The sequence below is a fragment of the Saimiri boliviensis genome, chromosome 20 (genome assembly GCF_048565385.1).
Source record: "Saimiri boliviensis isolate mSaiBol1 chromosome 20, mSaiBol1.pri, whole genome shotgun sequence".
NCBI lineage: Eukaryota > Metazoa > Chordata > Mammalia > Primates > Cebidae > Saimiri > Saimiri boliviensis.
The window spans coordinates 41,384,550-41,404,028 of NC_133468.1; the positions used below are offsets into that span (position 1 = coordinate 41,384,550).

Genomic DNA, 19,479 nt, shown 5'->3' on the forward strand with positions numbered 1-19,479 from the left:
GGTGCGTGCCTGTGGTCGCAGCTACTCGGGAGGCTGAGGCAGGAGAATCACTTGAACCCAGGCGGCAGAGGTTGTGGTGAGCTGAGATCGCACCACTGCACTCCAGCCTGGGTAACGAGCAAAACTCCATCTCAAAAAAAGAGAAAAAAGCTGGTCGCGGTGGCCACACCTGTAGTCCCAGCAGTGAGGCTGCAGTGAGCCGAGATGGCGCCACTGCACTCCAGCCTGGGTGACAGAGCGAGACTGCATCTCAAACTATGTATATTAATTTTGAAACACTGAGGTAGTTTCCTAAAATAATGTGAAGTAAGCATACATGTGTATCTCATTCAACAAGGGATTTTGAGCTTTTTTTTCTTTGAAACTTGACATGTCTGTACCTCAGTTTTGTTTTTCTTTTGTTGGAGGGGGTCTGTGTTCCTTTGAACTAGTTATATTAACTTACCTTTCTTTTTTTTTTGAGATGGAGTTTCGCTCTTGTTACCCAGACTGGAGTGCACTGGCGCAATCTCGGCTCACCGCAACCTCCGCCTCCTGGGTTCAGGCAATTCTCCTGCCTCAGCCTCCTGAGTAGCTGGGATTACAGGCACACGCCACCATGCCCAGCTAATTTTTTTTTGTTTTGTTTTTAGTAGAGATGGGGTTTCACCATGTTGACCAGGATGGTCTCGATCTCTCGACCTCGTGATCCACCCGCCTCGGCCTCCCAAAGTGCTGGGATTACAGGCTTGAGCCACCGCCCCCGGCCGTTAACTTACCTTTCTTTGGAAACGAGCTGTTTCTGTTTCCTACAGGCATTTCATAACATTCAACCACAAAGAGGGAGGCCACGTGGTGCTGAGAAAAAGCCCTGGGTGTGAGTTACTTGACAGCTCTCACTCTTGGCTTCTTTTTTCTTTTTGAGACAGGGTCTCATTCTGTCGTCCAGGCTGGAGTGCAGTGGCATGATCTCAGCTCACTGCAACCTCCACCTTTGAGGTTCAAGCAATTCTGCATCAGCCTTCCAGGTAGCTGGGATTGTAGGTACCCACCCTCACGCCTGGCTAAGTTTTGTATTTTTAGTAGAGACGGGTTTCACCATGTTGATCAGGCTGGTCTTGAACTCCAGACATTGTGATCCCCCTGCCTTGGCCTCCCAAAGTGCTGGGATCACAGGAGTGAACCACTCCATGCAGCTACTCTTGTCTTCTTTACCTTTAAATGAGAACTTGTATCCTTGTGCCTTTTTCTTATATTCAACTTAACTTTTTTTTTGAGATGGAGTTTCGCTCTGTCACCCAGGCTGGGGTGCAGTGTCATGATCTTGGCTCACTGCAGCCTCTCCCTGCCTCAGCTTCCCAAGTAATTGGAATTACAGGCTGCACCACCACACCTGGCTAATTTTTTGTATTTTTACTGGAGACAGGATTTTGCCATGTTGGCCAGGCTGTTCGCGAACTCTGACTTCAAGTGACCTACCTGCCTGCCCTAACCTCCCAAAGTGCCGGGATTACAGGCATGAGCCACTATGCCCAGCCCCTGTTTTTCTCCTGTTTTGGTTATGAAATTTCCTGCTGTGCATGAAATAATTCCTGAGATCTGTTCTACCACCACCAGATAGTTCTGTCATCTTTATTTCTTTTTTTGTTTGTTTTTTTTTTTTGTTTTTGTTTTTTTTTGAGATGGAGTTTCACTCTTGCTACCCAGGCTGGAGTGCAATGGCGTGATCTCGGCTCGCTGCAACCTCTGCCTCCTGGGTTCAGGCAATTCTCCTGCCTCAGCCTCCTGAGTAGCTGGGATTACAGGCACGCGCCACCATGCCCAGCTACTTTTTTGCACTTTTAGTAGAGACGGGGTTTCACCATGTTGACCAGGATGGTCTCGATCTCTCGACCTCGTGATCCACCCGCCTCGGCCTCCCAAAGTGCTGGGATTACAGGCTTGAGCCACCGCGCCCGGCGCTTTTTGTATCTTTAGTAGAGACGGGGTTTCACCATGTTGACCAGGATGGTCTCGATCTCTTGACCTCGCGATCCACCCGCCTCGGCCTCCCAAAGTGCTGGGATTACAGGCTTAAGTCACCGCGCCCGGCCCTGTCATCTTTATTTCTAATGAATCTTTCCTCCTTAGATCATCAAAGGCTAAATACTACAAGTTAGAATTTCTTATTTGAAAACTAAGAAATATTTGATTTTGTGCAACTGTTATATACAATTTTTGTGCTTTTGTTTTTGGACTACTGGTGTTCGTCATTGAGCTGTTGACAGAACAGGATCACTCACTGGTTCAGTTTTTGCACATTGCTGATCAAGACGTGATCCTCGTGGAATCCACAGGGAAATACTTAGGTTATTCAGTTACTTTTAAAATTATTTATCCAGGTGCAGTGACTCACACCTGTAATACTAGCACTTTGGGTGGCTGAGGCGGGCGGATCACCTGAGGTTGGGAGTTCGAGACCAACCCCGTCTCTACTAAAAATGCAGAATTAGCTGGGCATGGTAGTGCATGGCTGTAATCCCAGCTACTCAGGAGGCTCAGGCAGGAGAATCGCTGGAACCCGGGAGGTAGAGATTGCATTGAGCCGAGATTGCACCACTGCACTCCAGCAACAAGAGTGAAAGTCTGTCTCAAAAAAAAAACCATTATTTATAAAGCCAGTTCAGCATTCAATTTACTTTTTGGCACATAGGTAACTATTTAAGATGGTGACCACCTCGTCTATACAGGTTTCTGAATGTTACCAGGCTAAGGCAAGTATGTTTTCTTTGCCTACCACAACTAAATTACAAAAATTCAGAATGAAATCAATAATCTGGAATATTTATCACTATTAATGAAAGCCAGATTTTGTTCTTCTGAATAGAGTTAGAATGCACATTGAAGTGATTTGCCTAATTTCAATAATCAGATTTGTAATTTCTGTGAAGATATTGATCACTTAATTCTCAATGTTAAGATTAAAGATGTCATCTTATTTGTGGATAAAAATCTATGGAGACAATAGCAAGAAGTCCCTTTTTTACCCTAAAGGAGCCGAAGTGCTTGGGTAAGGTCCCCATTGTGGCATTCAGCCCATGGTGGATTAGAGCAGAGGTGTAGAGTGATTTTAAGGAGACTGGATCGCTTGAGCCCAGGAGTTCAAGACCAGCCCAGGCAACATAGCAAGGCCCTGTCTCTAAAAAAAAGAAAAAATAAAAAAAGAATTGGCTGTGCTTAGTGACGCAGGGTTAAAGTTCCAACTACTCAGGAGGCCAAGGCAGGAGGCTCCCTCGAGGCCAGGCATTTCATGCTGCAGTCCGCTGAGATCATGGCGCTGTGCTCCAGTCTGGGTGACAGAGTGAGACCCTGCCCGTGGAAAGACGAGCGACCTGCTCACTCACAGGAAATCACCCCTGCTTGGATTTTGTTCCCCCTTTTGCGATGTCGTCATTAAGTGCACAGGAGGTTTGCCTCCAGGAAGAGAATGCTCAGCCAGGCCAACCCCAGCGCCTTGTGCCGTGAGAGTGACGACTTTCGCCGTCGGTATTAGTAGGTTGCTGTCCTTGTTTATATGCTGCCAGCTCTTTGGAATGAGTTAGAATAAATCTGTCTCCCAAGTCTTGTCAACTGTGGGGCCCCGATGTGACTGAGACTTCAGACCAGAGCCTGGGCAGAGTGGGGTGTGATCCGATGGAACTTAACTCTGCGTCCTCCGGTGACCTTCCTGCGTCGTTTGAACCCCCTTCCTTTTCACCTTTGATCTAAAAAAACTGCTTTTGAAAAAAATGGGGACATTTAAAAAACATTTTTAGGAATTTAAATGCATCACTATACATGTATATATATATATACATGTATAGTGATGCATTTAAATTCCTAAAAATATATATATCTGATTCAGGTGTGAAAGGTGTTTACATTAAAGGGCTCTGAACTGGGCACAGCAGCTCACGCTTGTTATCCCAGCAGTTAGGAAGGCAGAAGTGGACAGATCACCTGAGGTCAGGAGTACAAGTCCAGCCTGGCCAATGTGGTGAAACCCCATCTCTACTAAAAATACAAAAATTAGCCAGGCATGGTGGTGCACACCTGTAATCTCAGCTACGTAGGAGGCTGAGGCAGGAGAATCGCTTGAACCTGGGAGGTGGAGGTTGCAGTGAGCCAAGATCCCGCCACTATTCTAGAGCCTGGGCAACAGAGCAAGACTCCGTCTCAAAAAAAAAAATGAAGGGCTCTAGGTTGGTCTGTGGCTCATGCCTATAACCCTGGCACTTTGGGAGGCCGCAGTGGGGCAGACTGAGGATCAGCCTGGCCTGACGCACGAGAATAGCTTGAACACAGGAGATGGAGCTTGCAGTGAGCCGAAATCGTGGCACTGCCCTCCAGCCTAGGCAACAAGAGTGAAACTCCGTCCCAAAAAAAAAAAGTGGCCAGGTGTGGTGGCACATGCCTGTAATTCCAGCTACTCAGGAGGCTGAGGCATGAGAATAGCTTGTACCCAGGAGATGGAGGTTGCAGTGAGCTGAGATCCATCCACCCTCTGCACACCAGCCTGGGAGATGGAGGAAGTCTCCATTTCAAAAAAAGTACAGAGCTGATACCTTTTGCAGTGCAAAATTCTTAAAAAGGAAAGTTTAAGCCAAGTGCCGATTTTTTCTTTTTTTTTTTTTTTTTTTTTTTTTTTTTTTTTGAGACAGAGTGTCGCTCTTGTTACCCAGGCTGGAGTGCAATGGCGCGATCTCGGCTCACCGCAACCTCCGCCTCCTGGGTTCAGGCAATTCTCGTGTCTCAGCCTCCTGAGTAGCTGGGGTTACAGGCACACGCCACCATGCCCAGCTGATGTTTTGTATTTTTAGTAGAGACGGGGTTTCACCATGTTGACCAGGATGGTCTCGATCTCTTGACCTCGTGATCCACCCGCCTCGGCCTCCCAAAGTGCTGGGATTACAGTTTTTATTTTTTTTATTTTTTATTTTTTTTTATTTTTTTTTTTTTGAGACGGAGTTTAGCTCTTCTTGCCCAGGCTGGAGTGCAATGGCGCGATCTCCGCTCACCGCAACCTCCACCTCCTGGGTTCAGGCAATTCTCCTGCCTCAGCCTCCTGAGTAGCTGGGATTATAGGCACGCACCACCATGCCCAGCTAATTTTTTGTATTTTCAGTAGAGACGGGATTTCACCGTGTTGACCAGGATGGTCTTGATCTCTTGACCTCGTGATCCACCCGCCTTGACCTCCCAAAGTGCTGGGATTACAGGCTTGAGCCACCGCACCCGGCCGCTGTTTTTATTTTTAATAATTATTAAATACTGCACATTTTCTCAAAAAATTATTATAGCTGTAGAAAAGTATGCCTACATTTCATATACATTAAAATGACTTTTAGGTCGGGTGTGGTGGCTCACACCTATAATCCCAGCGCTTTGGGAGGCTGAAGTGGGCAGATTACTTGAGGTCAGGAGTTTGAGACCACCCCGGCCAACATGGTGAAACTCTGTCTCTACTGAAAGTGCAAAAATTAGCCAAGCGAGTTGGCGGGTGCTTGTAATCCCAGCCACTCAGGAGGCTGAGGCAGAAGAATGACTTGATCCCAGGAGGCAGAGGTTGCAGTGAGCTGAGATGCCACCACTGCACTCCAGCCTAGGCAGCACAGTGAGACAGAGTCTCAGAAATAAAATAGTCCAGGCACAGTGGCTTATGCCTGTAACCCTTTGGGAGGCCGAGGTGGACGGATCACCTGAGGTCAGGAGTTAAAGACCAGCCTGACCAACATGGTGAAACCCCATCTCTACTAAAAATACAAAAATTATGGCTGGGTGCGGTGGCTCACTCTTGTAATCCCAGAACTTTGGGAGGCCAAGGCAGGCGGATCCCCTGAGGTCAGGAGTTCGAGACCAGCATGACCAGCATGGAGAAACCCCGTCTCTACTAAAAATACAAAATTAGCCAGGTGTGGTGGTGCATGCCTGTGGTCGCAGCTACTTGGGAGGCTGAGGCAGGAGAATCGCTTGAACCCGGGAGGCAGAGGTTGTGGTGAGCCAAGATCGCGCCATTGCACTCCAGCCTGGGCAACAAGAGCGAAACTCCATCTAAAAAAAAAAAAAAAGCCAGGCCTGGTGGCGGGCACATGTAATACCAGCTTCTCAGGAAGCTGAGGCAAGATAATTGTTTGAACCCAGGAGGTGGGAGGTTGCAGTGAGCTAAGATTGTGCCACTCCACTCCAGCCTGGGTGACAGAATGAGACTCCATCTCAAAAATAATAAAGTAACTTCTTATTTGCATTAGAGAACTTGATAACAATTTGATAAGCAATTAGTCCTCATTTTGTTTTTGTTTTTGTCTTTTTTTATTTTTTGAGACGGAGTTTCGCTCTTGTTACCCAGGCTGGAGTGCAATGGCGCGATCTCGGCTCACCGCAACCTCCGCCTCCTGGGTTCAGACGATTCTCCTGCCTCAGCCTCCTGAGTAGCTGGGATTACAGGCATGCGCCACCATGCCCGGATAATTTTTTTTGTATTTTTAGTAGAGACGGGGTTTCACCATGTTGACCAGGATGGTCTCGATCTCTCGACCTCATGATCCACCCGCCTCGGCCTCCCAAAGTGCTGGGATTACAGGCTTGAGCCACTGCGCCCGGCCTAGTCCTCATTTTGAATAGCCTGCCCTGAGGATGCGGAAACTTACCACTGTTTCTCTCTGGTGCATCTAATTCAGTGTCTTAAACATCGCCTCACTCTTACAGGGCTCGCGCGATCCGCTTCAGACAGGACGGTAACGAAGCTGTGGGAGGATTCTTCTCTCAGATCGGGCAGCTGTACATGGTCCACCATCTTTGGGGTATCTGTTTTCTTCTTTCTTTTCAAGTTGCTCGGGTTTAAGAGTTCATTACTAAGTTGTACTGGGCAGTAGAGCACATCTGGAGTCAGTAACTTTAACCACTGCAGCAAATCCAGACGTCCCAGAGGGACAGTATGTGTGAGGCTGGCTGGAACTGGCAAGGCCAGCAGCGAAAGTCCACAGATACATGGCGTTAGTGAGCGGGAATGATTGGGGATGATGGAGAAAGGAAGAAGGGGTGAAGCAGGCATCCATGGGAGAAGGAGGCCAGGGAAGGCCCAGTGCCTTACACAGAGCGGGCCCAGCCTTTCTGCGTAGACTGACTGGCTACTGCCTTAGCAGAGACAGGCCTGCCTTTTACCCAGAGCGGCGGCCCCCTGCACACTCTCACTGCCTGCTTCTGTGATGTGGTTCCACTGTCTTAGGACACAGACCCCCCACCTTTTCCATCCCCACCCACTCTTGTTTGGTGCGGTCTTTGGTGTATTTCCAGGCCTGCCCCAGATGTCACCCTGTCCCTGCTAGTGAACCTCGTCACTCCTGAGCCCCCCGAGCCCTGAGTGGAACTGTCACGACTGTCGTAGCTTGTGTCGTATGCAACCCTCCCAGGCATCCCTGTCTCTTAATAAGGGCAAGTGCTACATGGGCCAGATTGGATAGAGGAAGGTTCCATCCTTCAGGCTGTCGGGCAGAGGTCAAGCCAGGTGCGTGCTGCATTCACATCAGCACCTGTAGCTGCCCAGAGAGGGCCTCCCAGATGCAGGAGCCTGGAATTGCAAACAGGTAGGCACCAGAATGTGAATGCAGAGCTCTCGCAGAGGCTGTGGGGAACACAGGGCAGACCCCTTGTCTTCGCCCTGTGGGGAGGACTCAGGCTTCACAGAGCAACAGCAAGATGAGGAGGAGGATTGCCTGAGGCCAGGAGTTCGAGGCTGCAGTGAGCTGTGACTGTGCCACTCCAGCCTGGGCAACAGAGCATGACTGTGTCTCAAAATAATATATATATATAATTAAGATACTGGCTGGGCACAGTGGCTCACACATGTAATCCCAGCACTTTGGGAGGCCGAGGTGGATGGATCACCTGAGGTCGGGAATTAGAGACCAGCCTGGCCAACATAGTGAAACCTCATTTCTACTAAAAATACAATAATTTAGGCCAGGTGCAGTGGCTCACACCTGTAATCCCAGCACTCTGGGAGGCCGAGGCGGGCGGATCTCGAGGTCAGGAGATTGAGATCATCCTGGCCAATATGGTGAAACACTGTCTCCACTAAAAAAAATATACAAAACAATTAACCAGGTATGGTGGCACGCACCTGTAGTCCCAACTCTTCAGGAGGCTGAGGCAGGAGAATCACTAGAACCCAGGAGGCAGATGTTGCAGTGAGCCGAGATCGCACCACTGCACTCTAGCTGGGGTGACAGAGCGAGACTCTGTCCCAAAAAAAAAAAAAATCAGCCACATGTGGTGGTGCCTGCCTGTAGTCCCAGTTACACAGGAGGCTGAGGCAGGAGAATCACTTGAACTCAGGAGGTGGAGGTTGCAGTGAGCCGAGACTGAACCACTGCACTCCAGCCTGGTGACAGAGGGAGACTCCATCTCGGGGAAAAAAAAACAAACAAACCAAGACATCTGGATGAGGTAGCCGTGAATTTTACCGTGAGCCAGGTGATCCCCCTTCACCTGAGGCTCCTTCTCATTCCTACGTCAGTGATTCCTGTTCAGCTTCTACACCACCTTGTCAGCTCGCACATTTCCAGAAGCTCGGCCATTCTCCACCATGCTCCCCTGTGCGCCGCGTCCTTGCGTGGCCCCGGCACTCTCCACAGCTGACCTTGCCTGCCTCATATCCTGGGGCTTCACGGCATGGAACACAGCCCCTGCCCAGATCAGTGTCGTGCAAGCTAAATGTTGAGTAGAATTGAATTTGACACTGCTTATCTGTGGTCTCAGTTTCTGGTCATGAATTTAACATGTTGTTAGAGAAGTTCACTTGGTTTATAAAGGCATGTCTTGGCCGGGCGCGGTGGCTCAAGCCTGTAATCCCAGCACTTTGGGAGGCCGAGGCGGGTGGGTCACGAGGTCGAGAGATCAAGACCATCCTGGTCAACATGGTGAAACCCCGTCTCTACTAAAAAGTGCAAAAAATTAGCTGGGCATGGTGGCACGTGCCTGTAATCCCAGCTACTGAGGAGGCTGAGGCAGGAGAATTCCCTGAGCCCAGGAGGCGGAGGTTGCGGTGAGCCGAGATCGCGCCATTACACTCCAGCCTGGGTAACAAGGGCGAAACTCCGTCTAAAAAAATAAATAAATAAATAAATAAAGGCATGTCTTAGATTCACTAGACTGTAAAGCTTTAGAGGGAATTGTGGCCAGATGTGGTGGCTCACACCTCAAATCCCAGCAGTTTGGGAGGCTGAGTCAGGATCACTTGAGTCCAGGAGTTTGAGACCAGCCTGGGCAACATAGTGAGACCCCATCTCGAACAAACAAATAAATAATAATTATTATTATTACTTTTTTTTTTTTTGAGGTGGAGTTTCACTCTTGTTACCCAGGCTAGAGTGCAATGGCGCAATCTCGGCTCACCGCAACCTCCGCCTCCTGGGTTCAGGCAATTCTCCTGCCTCAGCCTCCTGAGTAGCTGGGATTACAGGCACGCGCCACCATGCCCAGCTAATTTTTTGCACTTTTAGTAGAGACGGGGTTTCACCATGTTGACCAGGATGGTCTCGATCTCTCGACCTCGTGATCCACCCGCCTCGGCCTCCCAAAGTGCTGGGATTACAGGCTTGAGCCACCGCGCCCGGCCATAAATAATTTTTTTAACTTAAAGAATGGGTCAGGCGTGGTCGCCCATACCTGTAATCCCAGCACTTCGGGAGGCCAAGGCAGCCTGATGACTTGAGCCCAGGAGTTTGACACCTGCCTGGGCCCAAAAAAAAGACAAAAATTAGCCAGTGTGGTAGCACATGCCTGTAGTCCCAGCTGTTCGGGACGCTGAGGCAGGAGGGTCGCTCGAGCCTGGATTGTCAAGGCCACAGTGAGCCAGCGTCGTGCCACTGCACTCCAGCCTAGGTGACAGAGTGACTCTGTCTCAAAAAAAAAGACTGAAATTTTGCTTTTCCCGCGTGGCCTAATATAATTTGGCTCGGAATAACCAGCTCACAGTTTTCCCAGCTCAGCAGTACACACCTGAAGTAGCCCCCGAGAGAACTGGGTTCCCAGGTAAAGCGAGCCCTTACGGACGTGCAGGTGGAATGCGGGTGTATGCTTTAAGTCTCACTTCTCCGTGTGGTTATTTTTAAGCTTACAGGGATCTTCAGAGCAGGGAGGACATACGGAACGCAGCGTGGCACAAGCACGGCTGGGAGGAATTGGTGTACTACACAGGTAATCTCCTCATGGCCACCAAAGGCTGTTTTTGTCGCACCATTTCAGTCACGTTCTTTCACCCTGACACTGATAGGTGGCCTTTTCCAGGAGGTGGGAGATAGAGTCTTGCTCTGTCGCCCAGGCGGGAGTGCAGTGGTGCAACCTCAGCTCACTGCAACCTCCAGCTCCTGGGTTCAAGGAATTCTCCTGCCTCAGCCTCCTGAGTAGCTAGAATGACAGGCACATGCCGCCACACCCAGCTGATTTTTGTATTTTTAGTAGAGATGGGGTTTCACCATGTTGGTCAGGCTGGTCTCAAACTCCTGACTTCGTGATCTGCCCGCCTAAGCCTCCCAAAGTGCTGGGATTACAGGTGAGAGCCACCATGCTCAGCCCTGGGTGGCTTTTTTAATAGTATGTTGCTAGGATAGGGAATCATCAGGTTGTGGGGATGGGAGATAGTACATTTTTCTCTGATACCTATAAGACTTTTTTTCAACACAGCAGAATGTTCTTTTTTTTTTCTTTTTTCTTTTTAAAATTTTTTTTGAGACAGAACTCGTTTTTTCTTTTCCTTTTTTTGACAGGGTTGGGGAGGTAGAGTCTTACCCTGTTGCCCAGGCTGGAGTGCAGTGGCACGACCTGAGCTCACTGCAACCTCTGCCTCCCAAGTTCAAGCAACTTTCCTGCCTCAGCCTCCCGAGTAGCTGGGACTACAGGCACCTGCCACTGCGCCCGGCTAATTTTTGTATTTTTAGTACAGCTGGAATTTCACCATATTGGCTAGGCTGGTCTCAAACTCCTGACCTTGTGATCCCCCCACCTCGGCCTCACAGAGTGCTGGGATTACAGACGTGAGCCACCGCTCATTCTTTCAAATGTGTATGTCGTCTGGTAGTTTTTAGACCCTGGGATGTTGTAAATATTACGTAAGTACCTTTTTTTGTAGATTTCTGTATTCTCTGAAAACTTCTTACACAAATAGAATTTTTTTTTTTCTCTTGTTACCCAGACTGGAGTGCAATGGCGCGATCTCGGCTTACTGCAACCTCCGTCTCCTGGGTTCAGGCATTTCTCCTGCCTCAGCTTCCCGAGTAGCTGGGATTACAGGCATGCGCCACCATGCCCAGCTAATTTTTTGTATTTTTAGTAGAGACGGGGTTTCACTATGTTGACCGGGATGGTCTCGATCTCTTGACCTCGTGATCCACCCGCCTCGGCCTCCCAAAGTGCTGGGATTACAGGCATGAGCCACCACGCCCGGCCAATTTTTTCCTAAACTTTCCTTTTCCATCAAAATTGTTAGTACCCCAAACTAGAACTTAATACATGCATTAAAGAGTGATTTTGAAATTATGTAAGTTAAACTTCCAGTAGGTACAGTATGTATGCATGGGTACATAGACATGCATGTACACATGCATAAATAGATAGTATTATAAAACCCTGTTTGCTTGATTTTTATAAGAAAACAATTGGGCCGGTTGCGGTGGCTCACGCCTATAATCCCAGCACTTTGGGAGGTCGAGGCGGGTGGATCACGAGGTCAAGAGATCGAGACCATCTTGGTCAGCAAGATGAAACCCCGTCTCTACTAAAAATACAAAAATTAGCCGGGCATGGTGGCGCACGCCTGTAGTCCCAGCTACTCGGGAGGCTGAGGCAGGAGAATTGCCTGAACCCAGGAGGCGGAGGTTGCGGTGAGCCGAGATCGCGCCATTGCACTCCAGCCTGGGTAACAAGAGCGAAACTCCGTCTCAAAAAAAAAAAAAAAAAAAAAATATATATATATATATATATATATATATATATATATATATATATACACAATTGTATGTGATTTTGCTGCTTACCCAAAGAACATTTGAGAAATCACTATTTTTCCTCACAATACGGACTTTCCCCACCTCCCACAAATAAAATAAATCTCCAGGTAGGATATGTTGTCAAATTAATAGCGTCTTGTAGGATGCCAGCGGATACAGGGTTCGCTTGTGTATTTCTGCCCTTGAGATCAGTCCTGTGTGTTCTGATACCCTCTTGTTTTCAGCAGCCCGTCTGTGAACGTTCTCAGCTGTCTGTCTGGTAGTGTCAGTGACCGTCATGTGTTTAGAAAAGAGCAAGCACAGTAACCCTCATCCTGTTTTCAGTCCCACTTATTCAGGAAATGGAATCCAGAATCATGATCCCACTGAAGACCTCGCCCCTCCAGTAAAGCTGTAGAGTTTATATGTGCCTACGTACATTTCTGTGACAAGTATTTGTCATAAATTAATTTTAATTGTTTATCAAGTGAAAAAAGAAACACCGAGGTTTAAGCTGCCGTCTGTAGCTTGTGAGAGACTTCTTTTCTTTAAAATTTACATAATCACAAGAAAGGCAACAGTCACAGTTGTACTGCCGAGACAGCGCCCTGTCGGCCTCTCTGAAACATCCCCGTGGTGTGCAGTGTACCTTGTAACACTGAGCTGCTCTTCCCACCCTCCAGAACGGGTCCAGATGGAAATCTGAATCATCTCTAAAATAAGATTCCAACTATGAAAAAAATGAGTCATTTCTTTAAAAAAAATCTGCATTATAATTACAGATTTTTAGACAAATTTCTTGTATCAGGAAGAAATACAAATCTTGTCATGTTTCTCGAGCAGTTTTTCTGAGTCTCTGAGGAGGAACAACTTAAAAGTGTACCCAATAACTGAAAATGTGTTAATTCACTCTCATTTGTCAGCAGTCCACGTAGTAGACAGTGTGTTTCCCAAGCTGGGCAAGGTACATTTAATCGGTAAATCAGTTTCACATCCTGTACTGTGATGTTTCTATGTGAGATTCAGAAACAATGGCTTGACACTTGTGTATCACATGCGATTTTGAAATGAACACCTTGAATAGCACTAATTTTTATTTGTGATATTTTTCTATAATAAAACAAGTAGCACTAGGAAAAGAGGCTTTATTTTGTAAATGGTCATTTGTGACCTCAGACACTCTCTGTTTAATATTTTAATAAGTGCACAGCAGATACTTCAAGATCATGAATGAGGGTGGTGCATGTTGAGATTCAAATTGACATAAAGCTGCATACTTTTTGTCTGGCTGTTTGATTTCATTTTTTAATATAGTGTGCCAATTTTGTGACTGTTATCATGTGAAAGTCCTGCTGAAATCAACAATTACGTCTGCTCCACAATCCAGAATGTACATGTAAAGTGTGAATAAATCTCATATCCAGTGTCAAACTTTTACATGTGAATGATTTTCTCCAAGAACATAGAAAAGTCAATAAAATCCTCTTAATTTTCACATATCATGTTTGGACTCTTTTTTTTTTTTACATTTGTGGTGAGAATGACAAACGTGCTGTGAATGAACCTGTCACTCTTGCAAAAGACCTTGTAACAGGATTGAAGGAAGTGAGGAAGTCAGCTGGCTTCTGGGGAAAATCCCTCCATAGGAACAAATTACCAGGCCCTGGGCAAGGGCATGCCTGGTGTGTGCTGAGGATCGCAGAAGGCACCATGGTGGAAGCAGACTCAAGGGAGACTGTACTGGGACGCCAGCTCAGAGGTCACAGGGCTGGACCCGTTGAGTGCTGGAGGCCATTAGAAAGATCCTAGTGGCTGGACCCTGTGGCTCACACTGGTAATTCCAACACTCCTCGAGCGCAGGAGTTCGAGACCAGCCTGGGCAACATGAGTGAAACTTGTCTCTACAAAAATTGGAAAAATTAGCTGGGCATGGTAGCATGCGCCTGTAGTCCCAGCTACTCAGGAGGCTGAGGCAGGAGGACTGCTTGAGCCCAGGAGGTTGAGGCTGTAATGAGCTGTGATTGCACCACTGCACTACAATTTGGGCAACAGCTAGACCCTATCTCAAAAAATGATAGGCCGGGCGCGGTGGCTCAAGCCTGTAATCCCAGCACTTTGGGAGGCCGAGGCGGGTGGATCACGAGGTCGAGAGATCGAGACCATCCTGGTCAACATAGTGAAACCCCGTCTCTACTAAAAATACAAAAAATTAGCTGGGCATGGTGGCGCGTGCCTGTAATCCCAGCTACTCAGGAGGCTGAGGCAGGAGAACTGCCTGAACCCAGGAGGCGGAGGTTGCGGTGAGCCGAGATCGCGCCATTGCACTCCAGCCTGGGTAACAAGAGCGAAACTCCGTCTCAAAAAAAAAAAAAAAAAAAAAAAAAAAATGTGGAAACCACTGCCTTGGGTTCCAGCCCTGAACATGATCTCAGAGCAGTCATTAACTCTGGTGGGGCTGTTCCCTGATTGTTAAAGAAGACAGCAGGGCCGGGCAAGGTGGCTCATGCCTGTAATACCAGCACATGGGGAGGACAAGGCGGACCGATCACTTGAGACCAGCCTGGCCAACACTGTGAAACCCAGTCTCTGCAAAAATACAAAAATTAGCCAGGCGTGGTGGCAGGTGCCTGTAATCCCAGCTGTTCAGGAGGCTGAGGCAGAATTGCTTGAACCTTCGAGGCAGAGGTTGCAGTGAGCCGAGATCACACCATCGCACTCCAGCCTGAGCAACAGAGCAAGACTCCATCTAAAAAAAAGAGAGGACAGCAGTTTCTTTTTTTTTCCTTTTCTTTCTTTTTGAGATAGAGTCTCACTCTGTCGCCCAGGCTGGAGTGCAGTGGCACAATCTTGGCTCACTGCAACCTCCACCTCCCAGGTTCAAGCAATTCTACTGCCTCAGCCTCCCGAGCAGCTGGGATTACAGGTGCCTGCCACAACACCCAGCTAATTTTTTTGTATTTTTAGTAGAAACGAGGTTTCACCATGTTGGCCAGGACGCTCTTCACCGCCTGACATCTGATCCATCCGCCTTGGCCTCCCAAAGTCCTGGGATTACAGGGGTGAGCCACCGTGCCCAGCCAAGGACAGCTTCTATACTGCTGACCTTAGGACTGTTCAAATCACATGAGGAGAGGTGAAAACGCCTTGCAAAATGGGGAAATAAGCAGTGTGACTTACTATGGTTAGATTTTCTGAAGCTGCTCATGAAGATTCTGAGGGTTGTAGAGGCAAAAGCCATCAGGTCAGTGTTTCCGCTTCCTGAGGCCCATCTCTGGAATCCGCTGCTCTCTCCTGGCCTTGCCCTTGGGAGCAGCAGCCCCAGCACCCTCCCTGGGTGCTATGGAAACACACTTGTCTCTGGTAGAAGAGAGAGAAATGGAAGAAGACTATTAAACCAGCAGTTAGGCCTGGGCGCAGTGGCTCCGATTTACAATTCCAACACTTTTGGAGGTTGAGAACAGAGGATCGTTTGAGGCCAGGAGTTCAAGACCAGCCTGGACAACATAGCAAGACCCCCCCATCTCCAGAAACAAATGAATTATTAGCCAGGTGTGGTGGTGTGCGCCTGTGGTCTCACTTATTCAGGAGGCCAAAGCAGGAGGACCACCTGAGCTCCGGAGTGCCAGGCCGCAGTGATCTGTGATGGCGACAGAACAAGACCCTGTCTCTACAAAAAAAAAAAGTAAAAGATAAGCAGCAGTTAAACCAGGAGAAAATGGGGTGGGCGGGGACATAAGGCCTTTTTTTTTTTTTTAAAGCATATAAAAGCTTTAAAGGAATTTTATTGTTTCAACTTAATACCCTTACAAATTTCTGCTCTTGGCTTCATGATCCCAACTCTTTTTTTTTTTTTTTTTGAGACAGAGTTTCGCTCTTGTTACCCAGGCTGGAGTGCAATGGCGCGATCTTGGCTCACCGCAACCTCCGCCTCCTGGGTTCAGGCAATTCTCCTGCCTCAGCCTCCTGAGTAGCTGGAATTACAGGCACGTGCCACCACGCCCAGCTAATTTTTTGTATTTTTAGTAGAGACGGGGTTTCACCATGTTGACCAGGGTGGTCTCGATCTCTCGACCTTGTGATCCACCCGCCTCAGCCTCCCAAAGTGCTGGGATTACAGGCTTGAGCCACCGCGCCTGGCTTTTTTTTTTTTTTTTTTTTTTTTTTTTTTTTTTTTTTTTGAGTTGGAGGAGTTTCGCTCTTGTTGCCCAGGCTGGAGTGCAATCTCGGCTCACCGCAACCTCCACCTCCCAGGTTCAAGCAATTCTCCTGCCTCAGCCGCCGGATCAGCCGGGATTACAGGCGCGTGCTACCACGCCCAGCTAATTCTGTATTTTTACTAGAGACGGGGTTTCTCCATGTTGGTCAGGCTGGTCTCAAACTCCCGACCTCAGGTGATCTGCCCACCTCAGCCTCCCAGAATGCTGGGATTAGACACGTGAGCCACCAAGGGACCTCATGATCCCAGTTCTTAGCTCTTCCTGTTGATGTAAGCAGTGTTCATAATCAGAATTAACAATGGTGTCGCCCGGACAATCAGCCAGGCCTTTCTGTTTCCAGCCGAGTGTAGGCAGGTGGGTACGTCCTGGAGAGCTCTTCGGTAGCTATTTCCAGAGAGTCCAGAATTCAAAACATGTGGAAGGGGTTGGGGCAGTTCTTGCTGCATTTCAAACTCACTCCTCCAACACAACAAAGCAGGGATTGTCTGGGCAGGCTGTGGGCCCAGCCTCTCCTATAGAGGGTTCCATGCGGGCATCAGTATTTCTCAGCGGGTCAGATTCCTCGAAGCCAAATTCATGTCCACCTTGTGTTCAGGCCACAGCCGCATGGATGGGCTCTGAAACCACCTTTGCATGCTTATGAAAAATGGACCAGAACAGGAAAGTTGGAACCCAAGAGGTAAAGGTTACAGTGAGCTGAGATTGTGTCACTGCACCTTTGAGCGAGACCCTGTCTCAAAGCGTGCGCGCGCGCGCGCACACACACACACACACACACACACACACACAAAATAAAGCTACCTTTGCAAAAATGCTACAAGTGAGATGTAATTTAACCACCTCAATCTTGCCTTTAGCCTTCCAACTGCCCTTAGTCATGGCTGGGCTTGGGCCAAGCTAAACTGGGAGTTTATAGTTTAAATGATAGTCACCTGGCCAGGCACGTTGGCTCACGCCTGTAATCTCAAAACTTTGGGAGGCTGAGGCGGGCGAATCACGAGGTCAGGAGTTTGAGATAAGTCTGACCGACATGGTGAAACCCCGTCTCTATCAAAAACACACAAAAAATTAGCAGGGCATGGTGTCGCATGCCTATAATCCCAGCTGAGGCAGGAGACTCTTGAACCCGGGAGGCGGAGGTTGCAGTGAGTGGAGATGTCGCCACTACACTCCAGCCTGGGCAACAGAGTGAGACTCGGTCTCAAAAAAAAAAATCCAAAAAACAAACGAACTGATCATAGCCCTTCTTCAAAACTCAATGGCCTTCATAAAGCTACTGAGAGACCAGCAGGCTCCGAGGATGAAGGAACCCCAAATTCTGCCAAGGCGTAGCCCTCGACACGGTTCCAGAGTACTGGCACCAGGTCCGCAGCTCCTCCACTTACTCCTCCAGGTAACAACATCACGACTGTAGAACCTAAGACTGGCCTTTTGAGATGTGTTTTCGGGTTTTTGCGTTTCTTTTCCTTTTTTTTTTTGGAGACAGGGTTTCACTCTGTCACTCAGGCTGGAGTGTAATGGTGCAATCTCTGCTCACTGCAGCCTCTGCCTCCTGGATTCAAGCAATTCTCCTGCCTCAGCCACCCAAGGAGCTGAGATTACAGGTGTGACCCCCCCAAGCCCGGCTAAGTTTTGTATTTTCAGTAGAGATGGGGTTTCACCATGTTGACCAGGCCGGTCGCCAACTCCTACCCTCAGGTGATTTGCCTGCCTCATCCTCCCAAAGTGCTGGGATCACAGGTGTGAGCCAGCATACCAGCCCAGGTTTTTGCATTTCTGACACTCAGTGGCTTCCCCTGGACCGAATGACCTACCTGCCCCGCCTCCCACCCCTAGAGCACCCATGGACAGTTCTGCGGCCCCACCCAGAAGCAAATCCCCTGGCCTGCCAAACTATCCTCAAAAAAAGTCTGGCCTCCGAATTTTTGGGGAGATTGATGTAAGAATTAAGCTCTGGCCTCCTGTTCCGCCGGCTCTGCATGAATTAAGCTCTGTCTCTATTGCAATTTTCCTGTCTTGAGAAATCGGCTGTATCTGGGTTCCGAGCAAGAATGAATGCGTGGGGCAGTAGCAGCGGTGAGGGTCAGACAGTGAAAACCATGGAGGCTCCGTCCTCCCACCCGCCCACCTGCGGCGGCTCCTGCCACGTCTCCAGGCGGTGCAGCGGCTGACGCCCTTTGCAAGGCGCTGGCATGTCTGGTCCTGCCCAGAGCTTGGCACCACTGAAAAGAGCAGACACTGCAAAACGGTTTCTAGGAGAGCAGCCAGGAGCTGCTCACAGTTGGGAACAACGCCTCATTGTTTGGGAGCTCATTTAAATGTTGCCAGACCTATTTCATGTCTCTCCTTTGGAAACTCTGATTTGGAAGGAAATTTGATTCATCTGATTTGCTTCTGTGATCGAATAATTTTTTGATTATTTGGCCAAATTTGGCTAAATGATAAGTTTTTCAACTAATTTTCAATATGAAAACCTGACAGCTTTTTCTTTTTTTTTTTTTTTTTTTTTTTGAGACGGAGTTTCGCTCTTGTTACCCAGGCTGGAGTGCAATGGCACGATCTCGGCTCACCGCAACCTCTGCCTCCTGGGCTCAGGCAATTCCCCTGCCTCAGCCTCCTGAGTAGCTGGGATTACAGGCACGTGCCACCATGCCCAGCTAATTTTTTGTATTTTTAGTAGAGACGGGGTTTCACCATGTTGACCAGGACGGTCTCGATCTCTTGACTTTGTGATCCACGCGCCTCGGCCTCCCAAAGTGCTGGGATTACAGGCGTGAGCCACCACGCCCGGCCGACAGCTTTTTCTACTGAATTATCCAACCCCTTCCTTCCTAACCTCCTTCCTGAATTATCCAACCTCCTTCCTAACCCCATGGCTCCCCCTCTCCTGCTGTTTCTCCTTCAGGAAGGGTAAAAAATCACACATTCAAAGCCTGTTCTGAAATTTCCCTTGCTTAGCTCTGCTCAAAACAAACATAAACCTGGTTTTCAAGTATTTCCAAGTCACCTATAAAAAAGAAATGGTTTATATAGGCTGTTAGGAGTTATTAATATTTAATTCATTTAGGGGAAAATGCTGGTTTTTCTTTGTGATTAGATTAGTAAAACTTGTTTTTATTTTACTTTAGGTAATTTTCAAATATCCTTTTTCTTTTTTTTTTAAGAGAGGGGGCCTGTCACCCAGGCTGCCCTGGTATTGCAGTCACAGCTCACTGCAGCCTCAAACTTCTGAGTTCAAGGGGTCCTCCCATCTCAGCCTCCCACGTAGCTGGGACTACAGG

General features: G+C 48.3%; 1 protein-coding gene across 2 annotated transcripts in view; it reads left to right on the top strand.

Annotated features, from left to right (window-relative positions):
* NIPSNAP2 (nipsnap homolog 2) overlaps positions 1 to 13,476 on the top strand; it is a 38,964-nt gene extending 25,488 nt beyond the window's left edge. For both annotated transcript variants that reach the window (XM_039460346.2, XM_074390333.1), the window contains exons 8-10: positions 6,703 to 6,797; positions 10,111 to 10,194; positions 12,327 to 13,476. In XM_039460346.2, coding sequence (XP_039316280.1) covers positions 6,703 to 6,797; positions 10,111 to 10,194; positions 12,327 to 12,391 — 244 coding nt within the window. In that variant the 3' untranslated portion in view covers positions 12,392 to 13,476. The remainder of the gene's footprint in view (positions 1 to 6,702; positions 6,798 to 10,110; positions 10,195 to 12,326) is intronic.
* The last annotated feature ends 6,003 nt before the right edge of the window (positions 13,477 to 19,479 follow it).